General features: G+C 40.4%; 2 protein-coding genes across 2 annotated transcripts; both read left to right on the top strand.

The window, feature by feature from the left end:
* The first annotated feature begins 11,034 nt into the window (after positions 1-11,034).
* On the top strand, positions 11,035-13,592 carry LOC131677513 (zinc finger protein 182-like). Its single transcript, XM_058957369.1, has 4 exons — positions 11,035-11,367; positions 11,722-11,921; positions 11,991-12,818; positions 12,877-13,592. Exons 1-4 carry the CDS (start codon positions 11,248-11,250, stop codon positions 13,325-13,327), a joined length of 1,599 nt encoding a protein of 532 aa, XP_058813352.1. The 5' UTR covers positions 11,035-11,247; the 3' UTR covers positions 13,328-13,592.
* Positions 13,593-19,587: 5,995 nt separating this feature from the next.
* On the top strand, positions 19,588-22,229 carry LOC131677509 (zinc finger protein 33A-like). Its single transcript, XM_058957364.1, has 4 exons — positions 19,588-19,805; positions 20,358-20,557; positions 20,653-21,471; positions 21,524-22,229. Exons 1-4 carry the CDS (start codon positions 19,686-19,688, stop codon positions 22,038-22,040), a joined length of 1,656 nt encoding a protein of 551 aa, XP_058813347.1. The 5' UTR covers positions 19,588-19,685; the 3' UTR covers positions 22,041-22,229.
* Positions 22,230-23,282: the final 1,053 nt, after the last annotated feature.

Here is a 23,282-nt window from a genome sequence, read left to right as displayed (position 1 = left end):
ACATGAAAAACAAATTTCGTTAGTATGCTCATTTCACAGTGTGTTGATCGTTTACTAGTAAAAATTTATAGTGAGTGACGAATCATGTGCAATTTTAAAATTTAACTATGAAAAACTAAGGATTTATAAGTGTTATATCTGTTTTTCTGTGATACATTTATTGCTTAACAAACCATATTAATAGTGAATTGTATTTAGACATCGAGCAGTTGTAGCTTAACTTTTCCAACTTTATAGGTACCATGGATTGAGTGTGTGGAATCTTTTAAAAAATAAGCTAAAGTTACCTCTTCCTTGTATTCAAAATCTTCGTCGATGGAGTAGTCGAATTTGGATGCATATTGGATTGCTAGATGATATTTTAAAGCTTATGAAGGTTGCTGCTGGAAAAATGCGTGACATGGACAGAGTAACAACACTGTCATTTGATGAAATGTCGATCGAAGAGACTGTGGAATATGACTCTCGGAACGATTGTATTGTAGGGCCACACAAAAACTTACAAGTTATAATGGCCCGTGGTTTGTTTGCCAATTGGAAACAGCCAATATTTGCAGCTTTTGATACAAAAATGACACGTGAAATACTCAATAATGCAATAACTGAGCTCTATCAAATCGGATACACAGTCGTAGGATGTGTCTCAGATTGTGGCGGATCAAATCAAGGACTATGGAATGAATGCGGTATTGACATAATTAAAAATCATACGCATACATCCATCCAGCATCCCGTTACCGGCAGAGCTATATACTTTTTCCCTGACGTCCCACATTTACTAAAACTGGTACGAAATTGGCTGCTGGACTATGGCTTTGTTTATAACGGTAATGACAAAATGAGTTTCTTTATTCCGAAAATTATGAAGCTAAATGTTTAATGTAAACATACTTCGTGAAACTTGAATGTTAAATATTTCTACATGATTAAATTCTTATCCTAAACTATAATTCTTAGGTAAAGTCATCACAAGGATTTTTCTAGACCAACTCATATCTAAAGCAACTAATGCGAACCCATGCTTACCACACACGACAGATTACAATGCTCTGTTTAAATTGTCAATGCGTCACATTCATTGCACTGGAGCAGAAAGGCAGAATGTCACGCTAGCTGCCGAGCTTTTTTTTTTTCCAATTCGTTTATTTGATAAGGCAGGTTTGCGTTAGCTTAAAGGTGCCAATTTTGTTTTGTTTTACATTTTAAATTACTTAAAACTAGGGGATTACATATTGATTAGCTATACATATACACAAGGGGGTAATATAATTTTCGTAAGATTAGGGGGTCATTTAGTTTTTATGGCAATATGGTTTGACATTTTTAGCAATGAGATTATTGGAGCAAATAATGTTTAACTAAGGGGGAAAATTTATACGGCTATCTTAAAAGTAGAAATAATTAGAGGGCGTGATTAAATTTTGTAAAGATTCGGAGACATTAATTAGAGTTATTTTATGTGGTAGTAGAGTTGGGCATTTTCAACGAGATCATATAATATAATAGTTAAAACTAGAAAAGGCAAGAAGAGCTAAATGCTTCATGAAGATATTTGGGGGGGGGGGAGGGGTGTTACTTCTGTGTATAAGAGTCAGGGGAAGTAGGGTGGACAAAGATGGCAAGGGGGAGAACATTATTTCAGTTTCAGACTTCGGGAGATCAACGGATGGATTACAGAATCAGGGTGGTCTTCATCAGGAAGAATCATGTACTGGGACGCCGGGTGGTCGTTCTCGAGATGGCAGGGGTTTCTCCAGACGATTTCGTAGTGCGGCTCAGATGTTGATCGGCTACATTTCGAGTTGTGCGTGTGATGTTCGTGCTTTAGGTCCCGTGTTTGTTGGCTCATTCGACAGGGATGTTTTGTGTCGCCTTGGAGTCGCATCAAACCATCGCGGGTGTATGGTACAGGTGGAAGAGAGCGCTTCTGAGAATAAGGAAAAAGGGGCAGTTAAAGTTGGATATTGATGGTTTTTATGAAGGTGTATATAAGGGACATATAGAGGACATCGCGGCTTGCCAACACATCTCGAACCGGGACGTTGGGTGGTCTTCCTCGGGCCCGGAGGGTGTCCATAAGCCGAGACCTGGCGGAACTGTACTCGGTGCACGCCTATGTGCAGACTATGTGCTCTATATCGTGATAACCGTCGCCACAAGCGCAGATACCACTCTCCACGAGCCCAATACGTCGGAGATGTGCATCCAGCGTGTAATGGTTCGCCATGAGTCGGGACATCACACGAATGAAGTCACGACCCACATCCATCCCCTTGAACCAAGGTTTCGTCGATACCTTAGGGACTATCGAATGTAGCCACCTTCCTAACTCCCCATTGCTCCACGAGGTTTGCCAACTTTCGAGGGTTCTCTGATGAGTAATACTGAAAAATTCGTGGAAGCAAATTGGTCTTTCAAAAATGTCACCTTCAATGGCACCCACCTTAACTAAGGAGTCCGCCTTCTCATTGCCCGGAATGGAGCAATGAGAAGGGACCCACACCAAGGTAATCTGGAAAGATTTGTCAGATAAAGCACTTAGTAGCTCCCGTATTTTCCCCAAAAAATACGAGGAATGCTTTCCATGTTTCATCGAGCGAATAGCGTCAATAGAACTCAGACTATCCGAGACGATGAAGTAATGGTCTGCGGGTAATGTGACAATGACTCCAAGGGTATACTGAATAGCAGCTAGTTCTGCGGCGTAAACTGAACCAGGGTCACTGAGTTTGTAGGAGGCGGTGAACTTTTGATTGAAAATACCGAAGCCAGTGGACCCTTCGAGGTTTGATCCGTCAGTATAAAACATCTTAGAACAGTCGACTTCTCGGAATTTATTATAAAAAATATTTGGAACCACTTGTGGGCGTATGTGGTCCGGAATTCCACTAATCTCATCTTTCATGGATGTGTCGAAGAAAACAGTAGATTCAGAAGTATTTATGAAATGCACACGATTGGGATTGTAAGAAGAAGGATTAATATTTTGCCCCATGTAGTCAAAGTACAGGGACATAAAACGGGTCTGAGAATTGAGCTCAACAAGCCTTTCGAAATTTTCAATCACCAACGGGTTCAAGATATCGCATCGAATGAGCAATCGATATGAGAGTTCCCAAAATCGATTTTTCAGCGGGAGAACGCCCGACAGGACTTCGAGACTCATCGTATGGGTCGACTGCATGCACCCTAAGGCGATACGCAAACAACGATACTGAATTCTTTCGAGTTTGATGAAATGTATGTTCGCGGCGGATCGAAAGCAGAAGCATCCGTATTCCAGTACCGACAGTATCGTTGTTTGATACAACCTAATTAGGTCTCCTGGGTGGGCACCCCACCACGTTCCGGTTATTGTACGAAGAAAGTTGATCCTTTGTTGGCATTTCTGTTTCAGATACCGAATATGGCATCCCCAAGTACCTTTCGAGTCGAACCAGACCCCTAGATATTTTACTGTGAAGACCTGAGCTATAGTTTGACCCATTAATAGAAGCTGTAGTTGTGCTGGTTCACGCTTCCTAGAAAATACAACTAGCTCAGTTTTCTCCGTGGAGAATTCGATACCCAGCTTAATAGCCCATGCAGACAAATTGTCCAAGGTATTCTGTAATGGTCCTTGTAGATCGACAGCTTTGGGTCCCGTAACAGACACCACGCCATCGTCTGCAAGTTGTCTTAACGTGCAGGAATTGTCAAGACATTCATCAATGTCGTTGACGTAGAAATTGTATAACAGGGGGCTTAGACATGAGCCCTGGGGAAGGCCCATGTAGCTAAATCGTGATGTCGATAAGTCACCATGCGAAAAATGCATGTGCTTTTCCGACAACAAGTTTAGTAAAAAGTTGTTTAAAGTCGCTGAAAGACCATGCTGGTGCAGCTTCTCTGAAAGAATGTTGATAGAAACTGAATCAAAAGCCCCCTTTATATCTAGGAACACTGATGCCATCTGCTCTTTACTAGCATAGGCCATTTGAATTTCGGTTGAGAGCAACGCAAGACAATCGTTCGTCCCTTTGCCTTTGCGAAAGCCAAACTGTGTATCTGACAGTAAGCCATTTGCTTCGACCCAATTGTCGAGGCGGGATAGGATCATTTTCTCGAACAACTTCCGGATACAAGATAGCATTGCGATCGGTCGATACGAATTGTGGTCGGAGGCTGGTTTTCCTGGTTTTTGGATGGCGATGACCTTCACTTGCCTCCAATCGTGTGGGACAATGTTAACCTCAAGAAACTTATTAAATAAGTTCAACAAGCGTCTCTTGGCAGAGTCTGGCAGATTCTTCAACAAGTTGAATTTGATTCTATCTGGCCCTGGAGCTTTATTGTTACACGACAAGAGAGCAAGTGAGAACTCCACCATCGAAAAAGGTGTTTCGTTCGCGTTATCGTGACGGGACGCGGCGCGGTAGATCTTCTGTGCCGGGGCGGAATCCGGACAAACCTTCTTGGCGAAATCGAATATCCAACGATTTGAATATTCCACGCTCTCATTAGTACTGTTTCGATTTCGCATACGTCGGGCTGTTCCCCAAAGAGTGCTCATCGATGTTTCTCTCGTTAATCCGTCGACGAACCGGCGCCAATAACCGCGTTTTTTGGCTTTCATCAAACTCTTCATTCGCTTGTCTAACGTCGCGTACTGTCGAAAACTAGCGGGTAACCCGTCGTTCCGGAAGGTCTTAAACGCGGCGGCCTTCTCTGCGTACACGTCTGAGCACTCTTTATCCCACCAGGGATTGGGAGAACGTTTTTGTATGTTCGCGCCGGGTACTGGCTTAGTCTGAGCTTGATTCGCGCTGTCGAGAATCAAGCCAGCCAAAAAGCTGTACTCTTCCTCCGGAGGAAGTTCTTGAGTAGATTCGATGTTGTCGGATATCGCGGCAGCATAGCTCTTCCAATCGATATTTCGTGTGAGGTCATACGAAATATTGATTGTTTCCAATGGCCTTAAGCCGTTATTGATTGAGACTACGATCGGCAGATGGTCGCTACCGTGGGGATCAGGGATTACCTTCCACGCGCATTCTAACTTTAGCGAGGTCGAGCAAAGGGATAAATCTAATGCGCTTGGGCGCGCAGGTGGGGGAGGAATCCGTGTCATTTCACCCGTGTTTAGAATTGTCATGTTGAAGTTGTCGCAAATATTGTGAATTAAAGAGGAACGGTTATCATCATAAAGGCCACCCCATTCCGTACCGTGAGAGTTAAAGTCGCCTAAAATTAGTCGCGGTGCAGGCAGGGATTCTATGATGTCATGTAGCCGGCGATGCCCAATCGCGGTGTTGGGGGGAATATATATGGAAGCTATGCAAAGATCTTTGCCTTTGGTTGTTACTTGACAAGCGACAACTTCAATACCTGTTATCGAGGGAAGGTTAATTCTGTAGAAGGAATAGCGCTTTTTGATCCCCAAAAGCACTCCTCCATAGGGGGTGTCTCGATCCAGGCGAATAATATTAAAGTCGTGGAAGTTGAGATCTATGTCGGAAGTTAACCAAGTTTCACATAATGCAAATGCATCGCAACTCAAATTATTAATTAAAATTTTGAAGGAATCGATTTTCGGGATGATACTTCTGCAATTCCACTGTAGAACAGTGATCAAATCCGTGACCTCGTTCGATGAGTTAGCCATCGAAGGATACAATCGCTGAAAGGAGGGGCCATTTAGCAGTCAACTGCTTCAAAAATGTTCTAACTGTAGGGAGAAAAGCTAACATAAGACTTTTAATTGGATCAGTTATATTGAAAGTTTTTATTATCCAGTCCACAATGTCCGAGAGTTTGATAATTCCAGTGCCGCGATTATTCTCGAACTGAAACAGAGGAACACTTGGGATTTTTGATGTTCCGGGAAGTGCTGGGAACTCCTTCTCTGAGTTTAATCCTCCGAGACCAGGAGCTAATTGCTTCGGTTTGGTTGCAACACTTCCAATAGATGTGACTTTCGGAGTCCCGTCAAGGGATACCTTCTGGCCTTTACAACGAACTTTAGGAGAGGAAATGTTCCTCCTCTTCCTATAACTTCTAGGCGCCCTAGTAGATGTTCCCTCTTGTGGGTCATCAGCCTCGCCCTCGTTAGGAGGCAAGTGAGCATAGATGTTTGTTGAGGTTGGTGGTGTAGCTTTCTTTAGCATTTCTGCGAAAGAACGTTCGGATCGTCCCGCAAGGGAACGTTTTAGTTTATCCCCGCGTAGTTTGTACGCGGGACATGCCGAGATATCATGCAGATTCTCTGCACAGTAAGGACACTTCTCAGCATTCTTACTGCACGAATCATCTAGATGATTCTCCCCGCATTTTCCACAGCGGGCCTTATTGCTACAATGGGTGGCTGTGTGACCCAATTGTTTACACTTTGTGCAATTCATGACCCGCGGCACAAACAGACGCACAGGCAGACGAACCTTGTGCAAGAGGACGTAATTTGGCAAAGCGGTACCAGCGAAGGTCAACCGATAAGAGTTTGATTGGGGGTACGTTTTTGAACCATCCCCCGCAACTACTACTGAGTGCAAACGCTTGCACTCGAGTATTTTCACTGGCTGAAGTATGCGGTCTCTAAAACGGTCAACCCCGTACTGCAGCAGATCCTCGCATGTCAAACTGTCATCGGTGACAACGCCTTCAGACTGTACTTTTACAGCTGGAATATACACGTGATAGTCCTTCGTAAAGTGCTCGCAGCAAGCAATATCGTTTGCCTGCTTTGAGTTAGTCAGCACGACCCTCAGCCTGTCTGAGCGGACCTTTTTTATTTCGGTCACAGCCGAGAACCGTTCCGTCAGGTCTTTTGAAATCTGTAATAGATTCAGCGATTTTGTTTTGGGCCGAAAGAAGACCACAAAGGGACCGGTCGAGAGCTCTGGATATTGTTTGGGTCGGGGGAGAGCCTTAGGAGTCGACTCGATCTCCATTTGGCCATCCGGGGAGGAAGCCATCGACACCGTCAATGCACGGGGTCAGCACCCGCGCAGACGGGAAAAAGCCGTAAATGTATCAAAAAGGTAGATTTCACTTATCTGTATACTCGTTTCCCACGACGCACCAGTCCAGCTGAAATAGCTGGTTATTGTTCAATCCTCGCTTTACGAACAAAAGGTTGAGGAATGTGGCCTAACGGTTAACACACGCACAAAAGAATAAAAGTCCAAACCTCGAAGAGGCAGAGAATGGTAAAATAACCTTGAACGCGGATTACTGCACTGTTCTTTTTCCAACAGACCGAAAACAAAACACTTCTATCTCGATCGAGCGATGCGTAGAGACTGACTGCCGAGCTTCTTAGCCACACGACGGCCGTCAATCTACGACGCAAATCATGAAGATGCTATGGCACTAGCAAATGTAATCGACGTGATAGATTCCTGGTTTAACACAATGAATTCGTACAGTTTGAGTGAGACGGTTGTTTCCAAAAAATGTTTTGGCGTATTTTATATCCTCTATGAGAAATTAAGAAACCACAAACGACCAGCAAACCAATCTGTCCAGGTAGCCATATCGTCATCGGTCTAAATGATTATATGTATTTTTTTGTTTTTGGTAGGTTTTCCAGAAAGCAATCTTGATGTCAATAAACTCTATCCAAAGTCTTTTCGCCGATATGCAATGTTCGTTTGGGATTCGATTCATCATGACCTATAAAGTGAACCAGGATTGTTTGGAAAATTTGTTCGGGCAAATTCGCCAAAACGGGGGACCGCATAATCATCCTTCTCCTTTAGACGCACTAAACCGGTTAAGGCTTATAATACTTGGTAGAGGATTAAAACGACAGCTAAGTCAAAATCAGAATTCACAGGTAATACGCATTCGAGAAGACTTTGCCATATGTCGCATTTTTAAAGAAGCGCATATTTTTCCAGAAGAGGAAGAATCGGACGAAGTGGATATTTCGAACTGTCTCGATGATTGCAACCATGAAGCTGACGACAAGGAATGGACACTAGAAGAAAAAGATGGATTTTCTTATGCCATGGGATTCGTCGCTCGATCGCTCAAGCATAATCATTCTCAGATCGGGTCATATACGCACAAAATTGAGGAACTGGGTGAATCAGCTATGAGCAGTCTCAATAACGACTACGTAATGGAAATGTCGCACGGTGGATTGATGCAACCATCAGAAGATTGGTTAAAAGATGCAAGAAATATGGATTCGGTATTCAACAATCTTCATAATGGTCATAGCTCTGGATTTAAGCAACATAAAAAAGTTAAACAGATAACTACAAAAGTACTGCAGGACAAGTTTCCCCTCGTCAATGAGAAAGTTATCAAACACTTCACAAAAACGAAAATAAGGAGCATAAAGAAGAATATTAAAGAACAGAAATATCTTAAGTCAAAACTAAACAAAAATCAATGTGGTAAACGAAGTGCTGTAGTGCGAAAAAATGATAAAAAAATTAAACATTTCCGAAACTGATTTTCGAGAAATCAATAAAGTTAAATTTTTTTGTCAGAGTATAATATTTTTACTAATCACTAAACAAATCTGAAAATTTTCCAACGTTTTCTTGTTGTTATGGGTGTTATGACGTCACACAATTCCAACCGTTTTCACGACGATCACCAACACAGTCACAACCCGAAAATGCTCCCACACAGTTAAACTCATTCCGGAACCGGTTCGGATTTCTAAATGGAGTCATTATGGATTCCAAATCAAATGCAACAACCGATTCCGACTCAGAATCGGTTGTTGCATTTGATTTGGAATCCATAATGACTCCATTCAGGACTCCGAATCAAATTCCGAATGGTTTGACCGGGCACCCTTTATATATCATCCTGGTTCCCCTCACCAATTTACTATATTCTACTGTACCGACTATACACCGTGATATAATCAAAAGGACTCTATTTCAGGTACACGGTTAAATAAAACAACCTGCAGCATAAGTTCTTTTAACTTACTTTTGAGTTGTGCGTCGCTTTCGCACTTATTAGTGTTGTCAAAAACAACGAGAGATTCGACTCAGTCGAGGTCTTGGAGGAAGTTACTTTTGAGTTGTTTGGGGTATACTCAAAATTAGGTAAATTCAACTAAAATTTGAGTATAAAAAACCTATCAATGAGTTGTAATTTTTGCCGTGGTTAAATGGAAACTACCTTCAACACGGTTTACCTAATTTTAAGTTCCCCCACGATACCACGAGATTGAGTCAAAGGAACTCAATTTTAGGTAGTTTTTCGTTTCCGTGTAGTTTGTCTTGTGCGTGCATAGGGGAATTCAAGGACGATTCAGACGATACATCAGCTTCCGTCAACGTCACCGTTCCGTCAGGATAAATTTAATTATTATAGGGTGATGTGCCTATTATGGCAGTAGAGCCTATTGTGACCCTATTTCGTACCCCTTGGTTTCGAACCAAGTATATGAGATAATGACAATATCGATTTGGCTAAAACAGGTGTGCAAAAAAAGCTCAAGTTATATTCTTTATTTGTTGTGCACATACGTATTCAGAACTATCCACTAAATCCAACTTTTAATTAAAACAAAATCACCTTATTGAAATATCTGCTAATCCGCCTCACTCGCGTAGTGAACCGAAACAGGACGCAACGGCGCTTAGCAAAATAAATACTTACGAGCCAGCATTTACCGCCTCATATCTCGTCTTTCCGGCACAAATATATTAAACATTGCACTGATACATACCTTTATTTTAGCTGGAGAACCTTTTTACGATTATTTCACTTTAAAAGCACTCGTCAAACACTATAATAGGCCTAGTGTTATAATAGGATAAAACTAAATACGGGGGTTCCTATTATTGGCATGTTTTGCTGATACACTACCACAATCAAAACCAACTTTTTGCATCCATCATACAGAAAAGAATCACCAGTGCGGCCAAACCAAAACATGAACTTGAAAACATAATGTTATGCAATTTCAGGTATAAGTAATCAATTATTTCAAGTTATTCAACTAATTGTTGATCGCAGATATTTTATTTTTATCTGCACATACAATTTGGATCGGGAGGAAGTAATGTGTGATGTGAACTTTATATTCCAGTTGTTAACTTTCGCATGGTTATTTCCTGCATGCGCAGTTCTGGGCGCTCTTCTACTAACAGCTGATGAGTTTCTTTCGTGTGCGTAATGTTTACGTTTGTTTTGATCGGCTGAAAAAAGCAGAATACTTTGTTTTACAAATCACGCGTTGGCGTCCATGATCTGGATACCTAGTTAGAATCGACGCAAATGAAATATGAGGCATTGCGTTTCAACTAGATTGTTTTTCGATGAGGTGGAAATCGGCACACCCATGAGGCGATAATTGGAACGTTCAGGTGGGAATAGATGCACAGAATAGAACATTTATTTTCATTTATGCTGAAAATTGAGACAATTCTGCCAAATAAGCATTATACAGATGTTTAAGAAACACTACACTGATACTTTATTCTGAAAAAGGTTATAGGTAATATGGCTTCTTTTTAAGTTGTTCAAAAAATAGTGCGACCCTCTCCATAATGGTGCCAAAATAGGCTCATCACCCTACTTTTCTCTTGTGCCCGTTCAATCGTACCGTACGTCAAAACATTCCGTATCGTTGATGTTGTGTGTGAATGCCTCCATTTAACTGCATGTACATGGTTAAATAAAACAACCTGCAGAATAAGTTCTTTTAACTTACTTTTGAGTTGTGCGTCGCTTTCGCACTTATTAGAGTTGTCAAAAACAAAACGAGAGATTCGACTCAGTCGAGGTCTTTCGTGGAGGAAGGTACTTTTGAGTTGTTTGGGGTATACTCAAAATTAGGTAAATTCAACTTAAATTTGAGTATTAAAAAACCTATCAATGAGTTGTAATTTTTGCCGTGGTTAAATGGAAACTACCTTCAACACGGTTTACCTAATTTTAAGTTCCCCCACGAGATTGAGTCAAAGGAACTCAATTTTGGGTAGTTTTTCGTTTCCGTGTAGCTTATCCTGACGGAACGGTGACGTTCCGTTGGCGTTGAGTGTTGACGGAAGCTGATGTATCGTCTGAATCGTCCTTAAAGCTTCATTTGACAGTCAAAGAAAAATCAGATAACTCTTCACATCAACGGGAATTGAATTTAATTTACACCAGATCTTTACACTTTCAATCAACGCAGTTTTCGCGTAGAATTCGTGAAATCAAAATGTTGAATAACATTAAGTGACGTTAGGCATTATTCCCAATTTACTAAAATCACTTTAATCAATTCTGCAAAAGTGAATTAAGAATAGCATGGATTTCGATAAGATTTGTCGGTTTTGCTGCAAAAGTAAACACCGTCTACACTTGATTCATACGGCATATGATTTTGACTCGCTGCAGCGATTATGTAGTGATATTTTGCGATTTCAGGTAAGCTAATACAACTAACACCTAGTTAACGTGATGGGAGGATTCAGAATAGAATATTCGTTATTGATGCAACGTAGAAGACCCCTAACTTCCATAAATCAAACAGCAAAACAAGAAACAGCTGATTTTTTAAACAATGTTATGAAACTGCGCCGGTAATGGTGCTGTGATGTTTCTGTCCTCAGATATCATCGCCGTTTCAACAGAGCTGAAATGTAGCCTCATAGTTATCTATACGTTCTGCATTTGGTTATCAGGATCGGAGCAATATACAATGTATATGTATAATTTATACATACCTTTTCAATGTTCAATCGATTTTTGATAATTGAAAATAGTATTTCTATTTTTCAGATCTCAGTCGACGATGGATTACCACAAAAGCTGTGTGAAATGTGTCGATCTACATTGACCAAAATGCAGGAACAAATCGATACCTTTCGAGACAACGACCGTATGCTTCGATTGCACAAGTGTGAGGAATTAACGCAAGTCGACATTAAAGCGAATGTTTTCGGTATTGAAGAAATTAAAGAAGCACCCACTCATGAATTGTTAGTTAAATCCTTATTACTTAATTAACCAACAGGCGGAAATTACTTTTATTATTATTTCTGTGTTAGGCAAATTGATTTTATTGATGCGGAAAACATAACCCAGTTAGCAGAAATTGACCAAGATGTGGATAGATTAGCACAAGATGAAACGATTGAAGAAGAATGGATTCAGTTCGAATCTGTAAATCAGCCAGATACACTTGAAGAAGAAACATCATTCCTGGATAAACGTAGCGATGAAGTGTCAAGGAAAAATGGGGAGGTCGTTGCTCAGAAAATTCCAAGAGGGCGCAACGGTGGACGCCGCAGGACCCGGTTTAAGGATCCGAATCGACCACGTTTAAATGATTTCAAATGCTACATCTGTAAAAGTGACTCAATGGGTACGCCTGAGGTTTTGCTAGTCCATCTCGATTCTCATTTGAGTGAACTGCCTTACACTTGTACTGATTGTGTCTTGGAGACCGTTGTTATCAACAAAGTCTCTACGCTGAACATTCACAAACGGATGCACGAGAACCCGCACAAATGTCCTCACTGTGACAGGCGGTACGTCGACAAAAAGGCAATCGATACACATGTACAAACGTATCATCTCGGCGAAAGTGCTCCTTGCCCATCACCATGTGAGCAGTGTGGTAAGGTGTGCTCCTCGAAGTCATCTCTTAAGCAACACATGAGATTACACACCAATGGATCTACTTGCGAGATTTGTGGTAAAGTATTTGCTGAAAAGCATAAGCTTCGTCGACATATTGAACGAAAGCATGAAAAGCTAAAAAAATTTGAATGTCATTTGTGCCACAAAAAGTTACGCTCCTTAGACTCCGTGAATGTGCACATCAAAACAATGCATTCGACCACAAAAGTGAAATGCGAATACTGCCATAAAAGGTATTTGGTCTCAAGTTTTGTAATATTAAGATGACATAATATCTTGAATTCTTTGCAGCTATCCTTCGGAAATTTCCCTCCGTTACCACCTGAAGAAACATGAGCAGAATCCAAATAGCAAGTTCACGTCCGATTGGAAACAATATTACACATTATTAGATGGTGAGGAAGGTACCGCACCAAAAAATAGGCTGAAGAAATGCAATTTATGTGGGGCCGTATTGAAGTCCATTTCGTCACACATGAACATGGTTCATTTTCCAAAACAATACGGCTGCGATCTCTGTAACGCGGTTTTCAAGACTGAAACGTTGTTAGAAATTCATGTCTTGGAGCATAAAGAAGGAAAGGCCTATCGATGTCCAATCTGTGACAGAGAATTTTCTGAGAAAAAGAATTTAATTTCACATCTAAAAACAAAGAAACACCGAGATCATCCATTGGCCAAATGTCTCGACTGGTTGAAGGCATCTAGTACAGCAGTAAAGAAAAATTCGGATAGCGAATGAGTTGGCTAAAACAAAAAAAAACAACAATAGTATTAGATAATGATTGGGAGACACTTTGTGCAATTGAGATATTGCTTAAATATTTCTTTGTATAAGTAGAAAGGTATTCGAGAAGTCCTTTAGCCTTCATCAGCATTTTAGGGGTGGGGGTCAAATGGCATAATTAGAAGTGTGTAGACTGCAGACTGTTCTGTAAAGGGACTTTCACATGTAAGTGGGCGGAAGGGTGAATCGAATGGTTTTATGAATGTTAGGTTTGTTCTTGCGGTCGCAACAGTATCCGTTTTTTAATTTACTGTCATTAAATATTTAGCCTCTGCGGCAAAAGAAAACCAAAAATAACTAAATGAACCGCCAATGTCACAGCTTGGAGCTTGTGCGACCACCCCTTGGCTGCTCTACTCCGATATTGATCGGGACTAGCTGAAGTTGCACAGGGAATCAGTATGCTTGGATCTTTCAATGTGCAACTTCCTGGTAATCCTAGTTGTTTCTGATCAATACCGGGCGCCGGCCAGGCCCGAACGTAGATCGCGGAAGGAAAGGGAATTGTTAGTCCGATACTTGCTTTTGCTAGAGGCCGTATATACCCTACTGCGCAAACTCCACAAGTATCACGGGGGAGGAGGTATTTTTGTTAGTAGAGTTAAAGAAGTTGGATATACTTCTTCTTTACCGACGCCAGAGAGGTGATTCCACTACCTGGACTAGGGATCGGGGGATCCACCAATTTCAACGGCTTCCGAAGGACCAACGGCTTCCGAAGGAAGATGTGACCACACCTCGGAAAAATCTCAACGACCTCGGCTGGAATTGAACCCAGGCCAACTGGAATGAGTGGCGGTCACGCTTACCACTCAACCACCGGCGCCGTCATGAACCGCCATGTCAGAGAAACGCAAAAAACAACCAAAATTTGTCTAATGGGATTTTCGAATTATTGACACCGGTGTAGTGGACTGCACTGGTTTTGCACTTTCTAGCAGAAGTGTCAATTGAACATACCCAGTTTTCTGCACTTCTGCAAGAAAGTGCAAAAACGGTGCAGTTTCAGTGCACTCCACTACACCGGTGTCAATCAATCGAAAACCCCATAAGTATTGAATGAAATTGCCTTTAAATCGTTTGAATAATCGCATCCGCAAATCAGCGATACCAGATGTGAAGACATGACTTCATTTTGAAGACATTTCAAAGTTTGTGAAGACTATAGACACTTTGTATAACAGACCTGCGGAGAGAAAAACAGTAAAACTAGCAACCATGAATATAAACTGGCATCACGGAAGCTCCCACCCAGTCAGCGTGGTAAGCAGAAAGTTAGCAAAAGTGGAGCAAAGTGAAATCACTGAGAACTGACATACAAGTAAAGTTTTCAACTTGTGTAAGAAATAAAACTGTCGCTTTGAAATGACAACAGCAAGTAGCAACTTGCCACAGGTCGGCGCTTCGATCGGCCAGCAATCGCTATACGGGATTTGTGTGCAAACTTGGATACAATAGTGATTCACGCATGCGAACCTGTATGCGATGGTGATTTTCAACGTATTTTCATTTAAATGTTTACACAGGTTTTTCGGGAAAGTTTGTTCTAGCTTATATGTCTGTTCTCTGTGGTGAAATTGAGCTGGCAGAGTTTCTGCGAGCGATTTGTGCGAGAATTCTGGCAACGAATTCGCTCAAATGCAACAACCGTTTCTGACAGAAGCGGTTAAACCAACCGATGCTGCTCACTTTTATCCAGAATCCAGTCAGAAATGTATGGCCAAGACAGTGATGCCACATGTTTTTTTTAAATGTCTAGAAGAATAATTAAAATGTCTGTAAAAGTCTGTAGATGGTTGTGTAAATCCTAGTTACACTAGAATATTACTTTAAAAATAGATTGAATTCTATTAAAAAGGAATCACTCGTATTTGAATACAGTTATTCTAGTGCAATTTTGCTAAACACTGTTACTCTTTGAAAAGTCTGTAGATCTCTGGCTACGTCTGTAGGAGGCTATCAAAAGTCTAAAATACAGACATATCTGTAAATCTGGCATCGCTGGGCCAAGATCTCTGCACGCTTCCTGCCACATCTTTGTCAGATGTTTTGCTCGAATCGTGCTAAATTCTACCAGGTAGGAATTGCCAGGATCTTTGCACAGTTTATGTCCGAGTTATGCCAGGGTTTTGCTCGGTTCCTGTCAAAATTTGCCAGAAAACGCGAGCAAAACCGAGTTCGCCCTAGCTCAACTAACCCGACAGGATACGCGCAGAAATCTGACATGGCTGCCAAACCAAGACTTACAGAAATCTAGCAGAGCTGTCTCTGCCAGAAAATTTGCTCACTGGGCATAAGCTTTTCCTCTTGTACTTCCCCCCTCAAAAACCTCATGCTCGTTTGGCTGCACTTTTGACAGTCTGTTCAGCTGCAATTTTTGACACTTCGCTAGGCTGTGTATAAAGTGTCTGTAGTGAATACGGGTTTTCCGGTTTTTCATTTTGAAGACGCATTTTTTCGGATGTCTTGACAGAATTCTGGCACAATACCGAAAAACCGATTCGGAATTCTGGTCGGGGTAGACAAATGAAGACATTCTTGTTTACGACGAATGCGAGATTCGTTCGTAAGCGGTTCGAACTAGAAAAACTCTAGAAAGAGAACTGCGGAGACTTCATTTTGGATCGTTTGGATTCGCGTTTAGCTGTCAAAAAACGAATCCAACCGATCATTTCCTATCCTTTATAACATTGGACGTGTTGCCATACAATGCCGGGGCATACGTTGCCAAAAATGCTGTTTTTCTCTCCGCAGTTCTCTTACTATGAGTTTTTCTAGTTCGAACGAATAGTAAAGCCCATTCGATTTTGCTGTTGTAAACGAAAATACAAACCCCTTCCATTCGAATCATCGTAAACAAGAATAAGGGCGATTTTTTTGTTTATGAAATGTGAAGACATTTGAAAAATATACCTGGCATCCGTGCCGCGAATTAGGTTTTACACCAACCGACATAACCCCACAAAATGAGCCGGATGAACTTCGTTTGACAATTCTCGGTGGTTTGTTTACATGGGAGCAGTGGTGCAAATTTTCATTTTCAAATGCCAACTTTCAGTTCAATCAAACCCAACCATGATTCAAATTCAAAGCCTCCCTCAATCATTCACTTTCAAGTTGGCGGGATTTTCATAACTGAATCGTACGTCTTCATTTCAAATTGATGCTTTTTCATTCACCAACCAAAACTGTCATCTGGTCTGTAGAGGCCAGTTTAGGTTAAATGTCACGTTTTGCGTTTTCAAGCTTACATGGACAGTAAGAAGTATGTTCAGAGTAGTTTGGCTTGGAAAACCTAGTCAATATCCCAGTAAAGAGATATTCACAGGGTCAATGAAATTGAAAATGAATGGAAAATGATTGAGAAGGTCGGCTGTTTGAATGAATAATGGAAACGAACAACTGCGAATTGAACATAGTAGGGCATGATTTGAGAATTTTTCCTCCTTCAAGTTCAAAACAAACTGTTGAAAATTTGCAGCTCTGCATGGGAGTTACGTGAGCTCGAATGTAACAGATGAGCACCCGTTGCTCTCGTACTCACGTAACTGACAAAGTAAATAAACCACTAAGAATTGTCAAACATGAACTTCATTCATCATTAGTTCATTTGTGTCGTCATCTTGTAGAACTCAATTTCATCTGTTTCTAGGGGCAATTAGCGGAGTCAAACGTCCGCCTTTTTTGACTGGAAGGGCACAAGAAAACCAAAAATAAGAAATCAGTTGTCTCGTCTTGTCGTATAGATCTGAAATCTGTGCATCCTACTTTCTCCAGCGAAAAACGAAAAGAGAGAGAGAAGCCAATTTTACCCAGAGAGAGTTTAATATGGATTAACAGAGTTTAGTTTATTTTCATCACGAAATATTGCTTGTGGCTCCAAAAACTGGATCCTAACCGCAATGGGTACTTACCATTCCTCTTTCAAATTCTTCTGATAGACTGGTTAGTTCGACTGGTCTGTCTATGAAAATAGCATCTCTATCACTTAGAGACATGTGTTTTGACAACTTGCAGTTTTGAGATCACTCGCACTTTGAAAGTGTGGAGTTCAGGTTGGTGGGAAGTGCGCAATGCCTAATCTTAACCGGTTTTCGCAATTCCAAATATTATGTTTTCCTCACGAAAATATTCTGCGTCATTTCTTTTTTGAACGAGAATGGAAAGGCTTATCCCAGTAAAGCTCAGCCAGAATTGAATAGTTGATGTCGTTTCTGCCTACCTTATATGAAAGGTTGTGCTTTTTTCCATATTATGGGCATCTTGCGGCAATATAGGTGAAACAAGAGCTTCTTTATGACGACCAGGCATTGTAATTCTCACTCACTTACGCGAGACGTAAATTCCCGCATAAATGGGTACCATATGCCAACCATTGCATAAAATGTTTAAAAACCATTTTCAATATGATTCGTCCAACAATCCAGCTTTTTATGTGCCACCCATAATGGCGGCCTAAATTGTTCAGTTCGTAATACGTTTAATTGCCCTTTTGGCAATAATCGAGAAAGTTATCCCGGAAGTCGCTTCTTGTTCTTCCTTTGGTATTATCGATACAGTTGAATTGTACAGTTTTCAACTGAATCGATCATCGGTGTAAATAGGAGAGTGTATTTTCTACTGCTGTTTTCTCCGAAACAATCACATGTAAAAACCTATACATTCCTCCAAAACAAAAATTAAACCTTGCAGAAAAGTAGTTTTAGAATATTTAAAATAAATCCGAACAGAGAAAATTATTCTTGTGACAGAGGTTGCTTGACTCAGAAAGCAACTTACAAAAATGAAGAGGCGTGAAGATATTTTTCGTAATGTCCAACAACGAATATATATTATTTTGTTTTGCTGTATTCCGATGGAAAAAAAAACGTTATGATCGTTTAAATGCGACTAAATCTTTGATTTTTCCATGAAATTGGTACATAATTGACTAATCTATGTGGAGTTGTGTTAGTGCGAGATTGAGGTTAAATCGGGTAGTTTTTTTGCCAAATGAGGTTAAATCAGATGGCGAATTGAAAACATAGCTTTATATGTATGTTGTCTATACACATTGCAACTGTGTTGGTGTCCTAGACGTCAAATAAGTCAATATAGAATATTTTAATCAGATGAAATATACGACCGAAACAAAACAAATATTTTGGCAACATTGGTCGAGTGGGGGTATGTCGTTTTCAACAGGGATTAGTAAAATATAAGAAGAAGCCAGCTGGCGGATCCTATCCTAGGTTTTTAGCAAAGGGCACACCTACATTACCGACGTTAGAGCACCAAAGTAATTCAATCTAGAGCACTCTAGTTAGCAGAGTTAAAAATATTCAAATTCATTGAATGAAAATTGATCATATTCAGCCGCATTCAGTTTCAATATTCAGTGACGCAGCTGAAAACGTCAAACGAACAAACCGCCCATTCATCCATGCAGATTTTCATTCGTCTCCGATTATTACACGAAGCGCCCGTGCAGCAACGAATCAAACGCATCAAAGTAGGCCCTGGCACAATGTAAGCGATGATGATTGTTGTTTCATATGCTTTACCGGCATTTGAAAACATTTTCCTAGATAAATAGCGAAATGAATATATTGTACGATATTCAACTGAATGAATAACATGGATATTTGAATGAATATTTTTTCTATTCACCGCGAGTCGCATCAGGTTCATTTTCAGCCGTCAACAAAGAGCTTCGATTATTTTTAACTCTGCTAGTTAGAGTGCGGCCAAGACGCGTTTGACGTATCCGAGCAGAAATCTGACGTATTTCTACACGGAAACGAAAAACTACATAAAATTGAGTTCCTTTGACTCAATCTCGTGGTATCGTGGGGGAACTTAAAATTAGGTAAACCGTGTTGAAGGTAGTTTCCATTTAACCACGGCAAAAATTACAACTCATTGATTGGTTTTTTATACTCAAATTTAAGTTGAATTTACCTAATTTTGAGTATACCCCAAACAACTCAAAAGTACCTTCCTCCACGGAAGACCTCGACTGAGTCGAATCTCTCGTTTTGTTTTTGACAACACTAATAAGTGCGAAAGCGACGCACAACTCAAAAGTAAGATATAAGAACTTATTCTGCAGGTTGTTTTATTTAACCGTGTATTGTGAATACGTCAAATTTCATGGTTGTTTGGATATGTCATGGCCTCTTGGCCACACTCTTTCTAGAGTGCGCTAATTCAATCTGGTCACCGTGTGTGATGTTGAGTGTTTGTTGAACAATTTGTAAGCGTATTTGGTTAGGTTTTTGAACAAGCTTTATATGAAACACTGATTTTTGCAAAAAAAAAATAGAAAAAAAGGATGGATTTCGAGAAAATTTGCCGACTATGCTGTGAAATTAAATGTCCACTATATTCGATTCATATGGCATATGGTATTTATTCACCTCAGCAATTTTTTGGCGATATTTTACGACTTGAGGTAAGAAATAGGCTTATTCTAGAACTTGTAGCAAAAAAATCCCTTCTGTTGACTCATTCATTAAACATTCCTTGACCTACCCAAATCAAACCCGTATATCAAAATTAGCGAACGACAAAACTACAAATCAGCATCCATTCTCTAAAATGACTAGGGGGTTGAAGCTACTCGATACACAATCTTCATCTAAGCTGATTTTCCGCAAACTAATTTGTTTTCTTAAATTGCACTGGTGCTACCAAAAAGGAAATGCTCGCTCTATTTTATCAAATTACCATCTAGGTATTTAACGATAATGTCAACAAATTTTTATAACTTTGATTTGTAATTTTATTGTGATCTGTTACATGTGTTTAATTTAGGTCAAACAAGTTACATGTTTCAATAATAACAGGAGGAAAATCTCAGTACCACAAATCTAGTGCATTGTTTAATCACAACGTTCAGTGAGTTCTTATCGGTCTTATCTATTACTTACAAAAAACGAACCTGTTTTCCAACATAACGTTTCTAATTTCATGAAAGACTATATGAAAATGGGGTTCCTTTCAGCTCTCTCCCGACGATGGTTTACCGCAAAAGCTCTGTGAAATGTGTCTATCTACCATAACCAAAATGCAGGAAACAATTGAAACCTTTCGGGACAACGATCGTATGCTTCGTTTGCAGCAATATGGACAATTGGTGCAGGTCGATATTAAGGAGGAAATATTCGATATCGATGAAATAGAGCAAGCTACCACCCGTGAGCTGTTAGTGTTGAGTTAAGCCGAAAACTACATATCATATTGATATGTAGTTTTCGATCAAGTCCAGAAACCAACTAAATCGTATTTATTTATATTAGGCAAATCGACATAATTGATGAAAAGATTGTTGAAGATGATAAGGATATTGGTGATCTGAAACAGGACGATGAAAAAGTTGATGAAGAATGGCTGCAGTCCGAAACCGAAAATAAGTCAGATGATATGCTTGAAGAAAAAAGTCCTCCAAAGAAACCTCGCCGTAAAACGCAAACAAAAAAGCGTGAAGTCGGTGGTCAGAAAATTCCAAGAGGGCGCAAGGGTGGACGTCCCAGGACACGGTTTAGAGATCCAAATTTTCCACGATTGCATGACTATAGATGTTACATTTGTAAAAGCGAATCATTAGGTACGGCTGAGGCTTTACTGGTTCATCTCGATTCTCACTTGAATGAAGTGCCTTACACATGCACTGAATGCGTCTTGGAAACCGTTGTCATAAATAAAGTGACGACTCTGAATATTCATAAGCGAATGCACGAGAACCCGCACAAATGTCCCCACTGTGACAGACGGTACAGCAACAAAGGGGCCATCGATACGCATGTACAGACATACCATCTCGGTGAAAATGCTCCATGTCCATCGCCTTGTGAACAGTGTGGTAAAGTTTGTTCTTCAAAATCAGCTCTGAAGTACCACCTAAGAATGCATATTAATGGAAACACTTGCGAGATTTGCGGTAAAACGTTTGTTGCACAACATAAACTTCGCCGGCATATTGAACGGAAGCATGAAAAATTGAAGAAGTATGAGTGTCATTTGTGCCACAAAAAGTTATGCTCGTTGGACTCAGTTCATGTGCACATCAAGACAATGCATTCGTCCAAGGAAGTGAAATGTGAATATTGCGGTAAAAGGTTTGTTTCTGTGTAATTTTCAGAGAGGGGTGCCACATTTTTTTTGTTGCAGTTATCCTTCAGAGTTTTCTCTCCGTTACCATCTGAAGAAACATGAGCAGGACCCGAATAGTAAGTTTTCGCGCGATTGGAAGGAATACTACACTTTCGTAGAAGCTGAAGAGGGTACTAAACCGGAGAATAGACTGAAAAAATGCAATTTATGTGGGGCGGTTTTGAAGTCCATTGGCCATCACATGCGCTCGATGCATTTTCCCACAGAATATCGCTGCACGATTTGCGGAGTGGTTTACAAACGTAAATCGACACTCGAAACTCACATCCTGGAACATGAACATGGGAAGGCTTACCGATGCCCGATATGCGGAAAAGAGTGTTCAGAGAAAAAGAATTTCATTGCACATCTAAAAACGAAGAAACACCGAGATCATCCTTTGGCGCAATCGCTTGATTGGCTGGACACGAACAGTGCCTCTGTTCCGGAAGTTCAAGTGAAAAAGTATGATTCGGACAGCGAACAGTCTGACTCTAGTAGAAACACGATGACATCAAACAGTTATTGCGACTGAGAGACTATTGAGTAATTCTAATGATCCAGCTTACTAGCTCTGACGTTTTTTACCGTTTGCTGTACGGTGTATAGTTATACTCAGGTTACCTACTGGTGAGTTAGTGGACTTTAGGTACAACAGGTACACTCATTGTATGCATACTAAAAGTTTATGCAAGGAAATGGATAAAAATCACAGCAGAACAAACGAGCCGTGTTTTATTTCTCAATTTCAAGAGGCCACAAATATCAAACTAATGACATTTTCGTTTTTGAATGTGCACTACACGGGCGTAGTCGGTGCTACACTCATTAAAACTTGGGTGTAATCTATCTCTTCTTTGCACTACACCGGTGTAGTATCACAAAAGCGAAAATGATACAAGCGACCAAATGGCTTGCTCCTTCTAGTAGCTATTTCTTTTGTTGGTCATTTTCTAATACTTTCTCATAATGTAAGCCAATACCTTCTGTAAAATGTTTATCCAAATAAATAAATAATTCAATAGTCGAATCAGCCAAATACACTTTCTGTACCTTATTTTGAGCGACTTAATAGAATGTGCTAAATGCCCCTGTTCCTATCAATTTAATTAATAAGAGGAACGGGTGCATTTTCCTGACGGGTGGAGGCACATTTCGATTGTGAATGTCTGGTGCGGAAAAAGTGCCTGTGGCAATCATTGCCATTGATCAATCGAAGATTTTGAAATGCAATCCCCTATTGATTTTTCCACTCCCCTACTACTCCTCTCCAGCTTATAGGTGCCCATAAAGACTGGATCCAGGATGTTCAGTAGATCCGGAAGAATTGTCTGCTGATTTTTGTAAAATAATGTTGGAAAAATGTTATTAACGCCGGAAGATTTGTAGAGCTCGAAGGTATTGATAGCCCATTTAATTAGAGATGGTGTCAGAGATGCCAGGTACTTTTTTCAAATGTCTGCAGTAATAATTTTAAAAGTCTGGGAAGAACAAAAAATGCCAGGAAAGCTAGTGTAACCAAAAGCCTTTATATTCAAAAATCTGCAAATATCTGCAACCAAACTAAAAAATCTGCAAATATCTGCAACCAAACTAAAAAATCTGCAAATATCTGCGTCATCGAAAAAATCTGCAGCTTAAATTAAAAGTCTGCGAATTTGCAGACTTGTCTGCAAATCTGGCATCTCTGGATGGTGTGAAAATCTGACAGGCCAGTTTCTGTCAATGAGTATATATAGGTGTGGCAGAACACACGGTTTGCTAGTATTGGAAACCA

The sequence above is a fragment of the Topomyia yanbarensis genome, chromosome 1 (genome assembly GCF_030247195.1).
Source record: "Topomyia yanbarensis strain Yona2022 chromosome 1, ASM3024719v1, whole genome shotgun sequence".
NCBI classification, from domain to species: domain Eukaryota; kingdom Metazoa; phylum Arthropoda; class Insecta; order Diptera; family Culicidae; genus Topomyia; species Topomyia yanbarensis.
The sequence above is the reverse complement of the archived record's forward strand: the minus strand, read 5'-3'. Positions and strand labels throughout refer to the sequence as shown.

What these genes read in the sequence shown, in the direction of transcription:
- LOC131677513 (XM_058957369.1), top strand. Translation starts at nt 11,248, where the DNA reads ATGGATTTCGATAAGATTTGTCGGTTTTGCTGCAAAAGTAAACACCGT. An exon ending in GTGATATTTTGCGATTTCAG is followed by an intron (nt 11,368 to 11,721) that starts GTAAGCTAATAC and finishes TCTATTTTTCAG; the next exon opens with ATCTCAGTCGACGATGGATT. An exon ending in GAAGCACCCACTCATGAATT is followed by an intron (nt 11,922 to 11,990) that starts GTTAGTTAAATC and finishes TTTCTGTGTTAG; the next exon opens with GCAAATTGATTTTATTGATG.
- LOC131677509 (XM_058957364.1), top strand. Translation starts at nt 19,686, where the DNA reads ATGGATTTCGAGAAAATTTGCCGACTATGCTGTGAAATTAAATGTCCA. An exon ending in GCGATATTTTACGACTTGAG is followed by an intron (nt 19,806 to 20,357) that starts GTAAGAAATAGG and finishes GGTTCCTTTCAG; the next exon opens with CTCTCTCCCGACGATGGTTT. An exon ending in TGTGAATATTGCGGTAAAAG is followed by an intron (nt 21,472 to 21,523) that starts GTTTGTTTCTGT and finishes TTTTTGTTGCAG; the next exon opens with TTATCCTTCAGAGTTTTCTC.